Below are 10,667 nucleotides of genomic sequence, written 5' to 3' on the forward strand. Positions count from 1 at the left end.
GAATGGGTGGATAAATGCCCCAGCCTCTCTGAATTTTGCAGGTGGGAGGAAGAGGGGAAACAAGTCTGTGTTCTACACGGTTCCTTAATGTTCCCCAGAAGAACTGACCCCTAGTTGCCCAGAAAGGTAACTTGCTTTTCATCTCCACCTTCTATTCACTTTCTTCTTTCTCTGTTTCACTCTGCTTCCTCCCTTACCCATTTCCTGGGTCCCCCCACCCCCCCAAAAAAAATAAACCAGTTCCACTGAATTCTAATCCCACTCTTCTCATGGCATTATCTCTGGGTATTTCCCTCTATCTCCCCTCACCTTCACCACTTCTGTAGCATCCCTAAAACTGTCCTTTTTCTGAGTGTCTGCAAACCCGTATCCACTGTGCTGGGCCAGGAGCGTGATGAACTTTACTAACGATTTGGAAAGATGGGCCCTTGAGCTGAGTTTATTTAACAGCAATTTTTCAATACACATAAGCCTAAAGTCTGTTTTGAAACCTTTAGCAAAGCTAGGGCCGACAAAGTGGGTGACCCTGTCCCCAAGAAGGTCACTTTATTCCTCCACTCAGATGAGGGTTCCCACAGGTGGTTTATGACCATCCAGGTTCCACCAGGTTAGGGCCATGGCCATTGGCCAAGGCTGTGTTCCCTTCAGACCAGGGCTCTCAAAGATCAGGTCCTCCCTATTACTATAACCAAGTTCCCAGGTCAGGCTTGTAGACCACTTCCCACATCCCTCTTCCTGCAACACCATCACCATGAGACACGTGGGACACCCCACATTACTCTCCCCTATCCTCTCACAAGCATCAGGATAAGCAGACACCAGTCCTGGTGAGTAATGTGTTGGTACAATTCCAGTAGGTCTGCTGGGGCCGTGGATGTGAGTGGAGAGGGGAACTCAATGGATAGACTTCTCTGGGTCAACCTAGCAAGGTCCTGCCTCTCCCATTTCCTATCTCCTCCTCCTTCCATGGGATATCTCGTCAGTATATCTTTTTTATTTGTTTGTTTTTTGTTAATCCTCACCTGGAGATATTTTTTCCAGTGCTTTTCAGAGAGAGTAGAAGGGAAGGAGGGAGTGGGAGACGAGAGAGAGAGAGAGAGAGAGAGAGAGAGAGAGAGAGAGAGAGAGGCATCGATCTGAGAGACATATTGACTGGTTGCCTCCCTCGTGTGCTGCCATCGGGGGCTGGGAGCGAACCTGCAACCGAGGTACATGCCCTTGGCCAGAAATTGAATCCAGGACCCTTAGATGCATAGGCCAACACTCTAACCACTGAGCACACTGGCCAGGGCTAGTCAGTGTGTCTTGATGTCTGGCTCCAAGTCCAGAGGGCACAGTTTTGAAGTCAGCTTTTCCCTTTGCAGCCAGGGCAAGGAGTCTTGGGGAGGAGCACTCCCTCCTCTGGCCTGAAAGGTCAGTCCTGTTGCTGGGCAGGGTCCAGGTAAGGAAGTTCTACTTGTGGAAAGGACATCAGGGGAGGTGGTGCTGAGACAGAGGACAGGTTTGGGGGGCCAGGGACTCTGGGATGGAGGGCCACATTCAATGCTCTGAATGAGAACTGGACACACACACGTACACATACCCATCCTCACAGCTGAGTTGGCCCAGCTCAGTCTCCCCACTATGTCTCTTTGACTTTCTCTATGTCTTTGTCTTTCTCAGTCTCTGACTTGTTCTTGTCTCCTCTCTGTTTCTCTCCGGGTCTCTCAGTGTCTCTTTGTATTTCCCTCGCTCCTTGAATATGTCTGTGTCTTTCTATCTCTCTGTCTCTGTCTTTCTCATTCTACTTCTCTCTATCCTCCTAATAGAAGTCTGCCCAAATTTTTTGTCTCTGTCTCTATCTCTGTATCTCTGTCTGTATCCCAGGATTCTTGCTCCCAAGCAACGCCCGGGCGACTCCATGGGAGGCGGGGGCGGGGATGCGCCTTTGAAAAAGGGAGGGCAGCCTACACCTTTAAGCTCGGGCGCGCGCCGAGCCTGCGCCTTTAAGCGCGGGCGCGCGCGCGGCCCTGGGTTCCTGGCGTGGAGGCCGCGGGAGCACCCGGGCCCGGCCTGCCTGCCCAGCCCCCGCCCCGGCCCCCGCCCCGGCCCCCGCCCCGGCCCCCGCCCCGGCCCCGGCGGGGGAGGGGTCTCTGAGAACGGCCCCTCCCCCCTGCGCCCCTCCTGTGCTGCGGCGCCCTCACCCTGCGTGCCCCGGTCTGTTCGCCCCACCCCGGCCCCCGGGGCTTCCTGGCCGGCCCCTCCCCCACCGCCGCCGACCCCTTCCCTCCTGGCCAGCCTCCGCTACATACTGGGAAGCAAGCTGGTAGCCTGCACCACAGACCCAGAGCCTGCAACCTGACATCGGGGGCCTGCATTCCGAGATTGGACCCAGAGATCTGGAAACAGGGACCCCAAGACAGGAGTCTGAACACCAATATCTGGGGCTGGAATCTCAATATCAGTCGCTGAGAACCCAGTATTTGGAACCTGAGCCCCAAGACTTGGATTATGGATCCCAACATTTGGAGCCTGAACCTCAAGATTTGGAATCTAAAACCCCCAATCTGGAGCTAAACTCTGAATTCTGTGCCTGAGACCTTGAAATCTGGGATGGGATTCCTGTGTCTATTCCCCCAGAATCCACTACTTGGGACTTGAACCCTGAGATTTAGGCCTCAAATTCCAAGATCTGTACCCTGGCATTCCAAGGGGCCTAAACCTGAGTTCTGGCCTGAAGTCCTTGCTGCAAACCTGAATGCTGAAATCTGGGACTAGAGACCTCCAAAACTTGACTTAGCACCCCAATAACTGAACCCAGCACCCCAGTACCAGACCCCAGGACTGGACTTAGGGCTTAGACCCTAAACTCTCCATTTGGCTGTTTTGCATCCCAAGACTGGAGCTGGGTGACCCTGACTCTGGACCCTAGCTGCCCAATATTTGGGGATCTGGGACTCTTAAGTATCAAGGTCTAGAGACTCCATGACCACATATATAAGCTGAAACAGGAGGACAGTCCCTCTACAGAGGCCTTGGGGACAGGAAGGAACGACTGAGCACCCCCTCCAGAGCCCTGACCTTTGACCCCCTGGGAGCCTGAAGACTCTGCTCCCTGGGACTCTTCCAACTCAGGTAAGGCAATTGGGAGGGAGTTTCTCAGTGAATCCCATCATGGGAAGGGACTAGAGAGAAACTTTGTGGCTGGGGGTGGGGGTAGGTAAGGACCATGTAACCCTGGGAATCCTCAGAAACAGACACCCCATCCATGGATCTACCTCCAGTTCCTCTGCCTCAGACACTCTCTGGACATTTGACCAACCCTGCCCCTCTCTGATCTCCTCTTCCCTAGTTGATGGCATCTCTAGGTCTGTGACCCACTCCCAGTAGATCTTCTAACTTCTTCCCACCATGTATCTTGTCTGACCATTTCCAACCACCTCTCCTGCCTGCCTCTTCTATCCACCACTCCTGTCTCTTTTCTCCACCTCTCTCTCTGACCATCTTTGACACTTCTATCCACTGCTCCTCTCTCTGGCCACCTCTGGCCACCACTCATCTCAGTAACCATCTCTGTCCACATCTTCTGTCTTTGATCGTCCACAGCCCTGTCCACAGCTTCTCTCTCTGGCCACCTCTATTGCTTCACTCAGTGACCACCTTTGATATCTTTGCTGCTCTCTAGTCATCTTCCATTGGCTCTCTTGCCCTTCTCCGGCCCTTATTCTCAGCTGTGGCCTTTGACTGTCTGACCATTTTTGACATCTCTGTCTACGACTCTTCTCTCCAGCCACTTCTGTCTGTCTATTCTCCAGCTTCCTCTGTCCACATTTCCTTTCTCTGCCCATCTTTCACCATCTCTCTTGCCCTCCTCCCACTCCTGACCCTAATTGCCAGTTGACAACCATCTGACCATCTCTGGCCTTTACTGACTACCTCTCTTCTCTGTTTCTGTGATCATTTCTAATATCCCTGGCTGCCTTCCCTCTGTCTAATGACCTCTCCACACCCATCGCCCAGCTGTCCTCCTGACCACCTTTCCGGCTTTTGACCATTTCTGACCATCTTTTACCATCCCTCCCAGATCTGACCACCGCTGACCACTTCCTCTCTCTTTGTCCACCACTTATCTTCTTGATTATCTCTAACCATCTCTCTTCTCTGGTCATTTTAAACTACTTCTGACCACCTCTTATCTCTTTGGCCATCTTTGACCATCTCTTGGTGACCATGTCTAAAGCCCTCTTGCTTATCTTCTAATCACCGCCACCCTGACCAACCCTCCCATTCTATCACCATCTCTGGCCATTTCTATTCACCTCCCTGCCTTCTGACCATCTTTGTTCATTTCTGCTCTCTCTGTCCTCCCATGATACATCTGAGTCTTTGAACATCTTTTCCATCATTTTGATATGTCTGACCCTCTGACCATTATTAACCAACTCCTCTGCTCTTAGCTCATTGTGACCTTCTCTCCTGGTCTTGGACCACCCCAACCCCCTCTGGTAGCCCTCTTCAGACCTCAGCCTGTCCTATTGCCTCCCTTCTTCCCTGCAGGCCAACCCTGCCCGAGATGGCCATCCTCCCGCTGCTCCTTTGCCTGCTGCCGCTGGCCCCCGCCTCATCTCCACCCCAGCTAGCTACACCCAGCCTGTGTCCCCGTCGCTGCCGCTGCCAGACACAGTCACTGCCCCTAAGTGTGCTGTGCCCAGGGGCAGGCCTTCTGTTTGTGCCACCCTCGCTGGACCGCAGGGCAGCTGAGTTGCGCCTAGCGGACAACTTCATTGCGGCTGTGCGCCGCCGTGACCTGGCCAACATGACGGGCCTGCTGCATCTGAGCTTGTCACGTAATACCATCCGCCACGTGGCAGCCGGTGCCTTTGCTGATCTTCGCGCCCTGCGTGCCCTGCATCTAGATGGTAACCGGCTGACCTCACTGGGCGAGGGTCAACTGCGTGGCCTGGTCAATTTGCGCCATCTCATCCTGAGCAACAACCAGCTGGCAGCCCTGGCAGCTGGTGCCCTGGACGACTGTGCCGAGACACTTGAAGACCTCGACCTCTCCTACAACAATCTGGAACAGCTGCCCTGGGAGGCTTTGGGCCGCCTGGGCAACGTCAATACATTGGGCCTCGACCACAACCTGCTGGCTTCTGTGCCTGCTGGCGCCTTTTCCCGCCTGCACAAGTTGGCGCGGCTGGATATGACCTCCAACCGCCTGACCACCATCCCACCTGACCCACTCTTCTCCCGCCTACCACTACTAGCCAGGCCCCGGGGGTCACCTGCCTCTGCCCTGGTGCTGGCCTTCGGTGGGAACCCCCTGCACTGCAACTGTGAGCTGGTGTGGCTGCGGCGGCTGGCGAGGGAGGATGACCTCGAAGCCTGCGCCTCCCCACCTGCTCTGGGTGGCCGCTACTTCTGGGCTGTGGGTGAGGAGGAGTTTGTGTGCGAGCCCCCTGTGGTAACTCACCGCTCACCACCCCTGGCAGTGCCTGCTGGTCGGCCAGCTGCCCTGCGCTGTCGGGCTGTGGGGGACCCCGAGCCCCATGTGCGTTGGGTATCACCCCAGGGCCGGCTGCTGGGCAACTCGAGCCGTGCTCGCGCCTTCCCAAATGGGACGCTGGAGCTGCTGATCACTGAGCCGAGTGATGGAGGCATCTTCACCTGCATTGCGGCCAATGCAGCTGGCGAGGCCACGGCTGCTGTTGAGCTAACTGTGGGTCCCCCACCACCCCCCCAGCTAGCCAACAGCACCAGCTGTGACCCCCCGCGGGACGGGGATCCTGATGTCCTCACCCCACCTTCTGCTGCCTCTGCCTCTGCCTCCGCCTCCGCCAAGGCAGCAGACACTGGGCCCCCTACTGACCGTGGTGTCCAGGTGACTGAGCATGGGGCCACAGCTGCTCTCGTCCAGTGGCCAGATCAGCGGCCTATCCCAGGCATTCGCATGTACCAGATCCAGTATAACAGCTCAGCCGATGACATCCTCGTCTACAGGTGTAGTGTCCAGGCAGTGGGCAGCTTGGGTGGGGGAGTGAAATGGAGGGAGGGTTAGAGATATGTCTACTGATACCCAGGCTGCAACACAGCTGAGAAATGAGACTGCAAACTTACAAAGGAAATCAGACAGCAAAGGTAAAAGAAATCAGGCAGAGAGAGTAGAAAGGAATCTGGCAGCAGTGTTAGAAATAAGGCAGCAAAAGTAAATAGTAACGAACATATGAAGGAAATTAGGCAGCAAAAGTAAAAAGTGACCAGGCCAAAAGAATAAAGAGTCAAAGGAGAAGGGCAAGTTTGGGGAGATACAAGCAAATTTAAGTAGTAAAGGAAAAGAGAGACCAGGTATTTCTAGATGACAGGGCTAAATACAAGATAGGCTGCAGGAAGAAAAAGAGATCAAGCAAGAAGGTATAGTGATCGTGGGAAAAATGGAATGAGTCAGCCCTGCTACAAAGGCACTCAGACCAGGGATTAAAAGGAAAATGGGAAGGAAGTTAAACAGATTTCACTTTGGGTTTGTACAGTGCGAACTGTTCCACATATTTGGAGTTCTTATATGCAACATCTCCATTTTTTATTTTCTAAATCAAATTAAACCTAGTTTAAGCTCCACCTGCTAGGTGAGCAGGAATGTTCAGTTTGCCACTCTTGGGGATTCCCTTCTCTCTTCTGTTGTTGCAAACACAAAACCTGGGGCTTAAATACTCCACGAGGTGGGCCAGCATAACTTCTGCCCCTGCACTGGAGAGTACGTGGCACATCTGCTGTGGCCACATGTGTTCTGTAGTCTTGGCTCTGGCGTGAGTGCTGCTGACGCCTCTCACCCAGTCCAACTTTGCATGGATAGCTGTGGATGGCTCCCTGTTCTCACTGCCAGGCTGAGCCAATGGTGCAGTCCCACCTCCTGGCTGTGGAGAACTGGGCCTCCTAAGACTTGGGGTCTGCACCTTGTAACCTAGCATCTGGGTCCTGTTTCCCTCCTCAGGGACCCCAAGAGATAATCACTTGATCTCCTTTTCAGTTTTGGAAATCTAATAAGCTCATTCCACTCTCTTTCATAGGCAGCATGCTCAGTAGATTCCATGGAGGGTCCACCTGAAAATCACACAAATTCTGTCCCCTGTGCCTGGCAGGGGATGGGATGAATGCTCTCCTAGATAGTCACCCTCCCAGAGACAATTGCAGAGTTTCCTGTAGCTCCCTCATTAAAGCAATTTAATAATAAAACTGATTATAAAACAAGTTAAATCTCCAACAGAGTGCTCTGCTACAAAAAGGTAGTATAGTGGAATTGGGTGTTAGAGAAACTAAGCAACAGAGATAAAAGGAATCAGTAGGCAGAGCTGGAAAGAAATAAGGCAACAGAAAAAAAAATCAGTAGTGGTGACTGAGGCACATCAGTTTAATGAAAATGGTATCAGATGACAGAACTCACTGCAAAGCAGGTTATAGATATAATAAGGCAGTGGGACTAGGAAGGTGTTCATTCGCAGGTAAGAAGGAAATTGGGCTGAGTGATATGGAGGAATCAGGTGGTTAGATAGAAAGAATCTAACTGTACACTAGAGGCAAAGAGAAATTGGCACGGGCTGGAGGGAAGTTAGAAGTTAGAGGGAAACTGAGAGGTGGAATAAGAAGGAAACTGGATATGGGGTTAGAAGGAAATAAGGAGGTCACAGAAAGTGAGGATGCAATTGGGTGGTGAGCTAGAGATTGCTGGCTGTAGGGCTAGAAGGAGCTCAGGTGGTAGGCTGGTGGGAAGTTGGGTGAAGGACTGAAGGAACGCAGACAGTGAGCTAGGGGAGAATAGGGTGGGAGGACCATAGTGAAATTAAGTGGTGGAGTGGAGCAAAATTGGGCAGCAAAGTTAGAGGGAACTGCAGTTGCGGGCTGGTGGGAAATTGGGCTGGCAGTGCAGGATGGAAATCAGGCAGCTGGGTATAAAATGAAACAGGACTGGGAGAACTCAAGCAGTGGGCCACAGAGAAACTGGGCAGTGGGCTAGAGTGAAATTAGGCAGCAGAGCAGAGGGGAAGGGGTCAGTGGCACTGGAGAGAATTTGAGCTTGTGGGGGAAATCAAACTGGGGGATTTGAGAGGAATGTGACAGTAAAGGTAGATGGTGGGCTGAGGTAAAATTGGCTAACAGACTGGAGGCATATCAGTCAGGCCACTGACTGGGTGTCAGACTAAAGGAATTCCAGCAGTGGTTAGAGGGAATTCAGAGGTTAGAGTGAAATGCAGCAGCTGGACTGGGGAGAAATTCTCTAGACTGGAGGGTAGGGATGGAGTGCAGGGTGGGTGCTGGTAGCTGGAGACTTGACCCCTACCTGCCTGTCCCTCCAGGATGATCTCAGCCGACAGCCGTTCCTTCCTGTTGACAGACCTGGCGACCAGCCGCACCTATGATCTGTGCGTGCTAGCAGTGTACGAGGACAGCACCACGGGGCTGACAGCCACACGGCCCGTTGGCTGCACTCGCTTCTCCACAGAGCCCACACTGCAACCCTGTGGGGTCCCGCACGCACCCTTCCTGGGCGGCACCATGATCATCGCGCTGGGTGGTGTCATCGTGGCCTCAGTACTGGTCTTCATCTTCGTTCTGCTCATGCGCTACAAGGTGCATGGTGGCCAGCCCCCTGGCAAGGCCAAGGCACCCGCACCCGTCAGCAGCGTTTGCTCCCAGACCAACGGCACCACACAGGCCCCGTCTGCTCCTGAGCCCTCCGCACCGAGGGCCCACACCATGGTCCAGCTGGACTGTGAGCCCTGGGGGCCCAGTCACGAACCCACAGGACCCTAGCCTCGTGCCCACCAAGGGGTGGCAGGACCTAAGCACCCTGTGGGACCTGGCCTCAGACTCACCAAATTGTTCACGGTTTTTAAAACTCTGATGGGGAGGGTGTCAGGGGCACTGAGGGGCACAACAAGAAAGTCCTATTTTTCTAAGCTTGGGCCTGGGCCCTTGCCCTTGTCTCTGTCTGTGGGAGTTGGGATTACCATGCAGGGTCTGGAGCTGGGGATGCCTCTTCTGGGGAGAGATCCATCTAGTTCTGTCCAAGGTCCCTGGATGTGGCTGAGGATGATCATCCATTTAGTCAATAGACATTCCTTGAACGTCGTCTCTGAGCACGCCCTGTGATGGGTGATGCTGTGGTGACTCTGTCAGCCCCAGCTCTGCCCTCAGACAGTGATCAGAGATGTGGTCATGAGGGAAGCCTGGGAGATTGTGGGAGCCCGGGAGATTGTGGGAGCCCAGAAAAGGTGCCTGACTCAGCATAGGAAGGGCTTCCTAGAAGAGACATGGGACCTGAGAATTATCTCTGAAGGAGATAATTGGCCAAGAGCAGAAGGAAGGGTGTTCCAGGCAGAGGGCACAGTACAACCAAGGACTTCGTAAGTGCCAGACATTGGGGTACTGTGATAGAGGAGAGGTAGGAGGGGTGAGCAGGGTCCAGGCTTTCCAGGTGGAGGAGCTCAGACTCTGGCCAGATAGTATTGGGAAGCCATGGAAGATTTAATGCAGAGGAGGACAGCATCAGGTTTGGGCTTTAGGAATATCCTTCTAGCTACCATGGGGAAGGTGGACCAGAGGGGAAGACTAAAGTAAGGAGCCCGGATGGAAGCCAGGATAAGGACCTGTGTGAGTAAGGACAAGACTGGACCAGGGCAGGAGGGCTGGGGAAAGCAGTTAGGGTTGGGTGAGAGAGACATTCAGGAAGCTGAGTGGCTGAGTTATGGAGCTGAAGAACCATGGGGGCGGGAAGTGTCCAGGATGAGGCCCAGGGCTCTGGCCAGGGAAGGGACAGCAGAGCTGCTATGATACTGGACCAGGGAGAAGGGGAAGATTTGGGAAAGATGCCAAAGCCAGTGTGGGACTTGGTGGATATGGAATACCCAGAGGGCATCCAGAGGGTGATAGTCAGGGGGCCTCGGCCTCTGGGAGTTTTCATGTCTAAGGGACAAAGAAAAGCCTAGACTAAAAAAGACTAAACGAGCAGCAGGTGGAGGGACATAGTGAAGCAAACTGGGCAAGTCAGACCCACGTTATTCTTGTGTTTAATGATATCAAGGCTGCCGTGAGAGTAGTGTTAGGGGTTCAGTTGGACAGATGCCAGACTCCACTCATTTGAAAGTAGGAGGTATGAAAGTGTAGAGAGGGAGTGTAGACCTGCCATTCTATGAGCCTAGAGCCTGGTTCAGGTTGACCTGGACCTTTCTGCACATCTCTCCAGCTCTGGTCCTCACTGTCTTGAACTGCCCTAGGCTCCCCTCATATACCAAGAGGTTCGGAGGACCAAACCCTTGGCCTTGGAAATATCAGGCCTCATTGGAGATCCAGGAATGGGATTAGCAGTAAGAGGAATAGTGCTCCTTGATCTCAGGCTACCTCTAGTGGTGGGTCCAGAGGCAGAGATGTGGAGGGAACTTGGGTCCTATCAGTATTCTCTGGAGTGATGCTGATGTGAGGAGCAGGGTGAAGTGGGCTCAAGACCAGACTGGCCATTCTTGTGATATGGGGCACCCCAGCTTTGTTGGTGGGTGTAGGCCTTGGAAATGACCTTCCATTGGCCATGGAACACCTGAATCCCAGGGATCTGGCCTGACTCCCAAGTCCTCCAGCAGCATCATTAGGTCCTTCCTCTTGTTATCCTCCAGTGGCTGAGGTCAGGAGCAGCCATCAGG

General features: G+C 53.5%; 1 protein-coding gene across 1 annotated transcript; it reads left to right on the plus strand.

The window, feature by feature from the left end:
* The first annotated feature begins 2,288 nt into the window (after positions 1-2,288).
* LRFN3 (leucine rich repeat and fibronectin type III domain containing 3) lies at positions 2,289-8,928 on the plus strand. The gene is made up of 3 exons (XM_080646074.1): positions 2,289-3,114; positions 4,537-5,979; positions 8,328-8,928. Exons 2-3 carry the CDS (start codon positions 4,553-4,555, stop codon positions 8,782-8,784), a joined length of 1,884 nt encoding a protein of 627 aa, XP_080502200.1. The 5' UTR covers positions 2,289-3,114; positions 4,537-4,552; the 3' UTR covers positions 8,785-8,928.
* Positions 8,929-10,667: the final 1,739 nt, after the last annotated feature.

Source organism: Plecotus auritus (genome assembly GCF_963455305.1).
Source record: "Plecotus auritus genome assembly, chromosome: 10".
NCBI lineage: Eukaryota > Metazoa > Chordata > Mammalia > Chiroptera > Vespertilionidae > Plecotus > Plecotus auritus.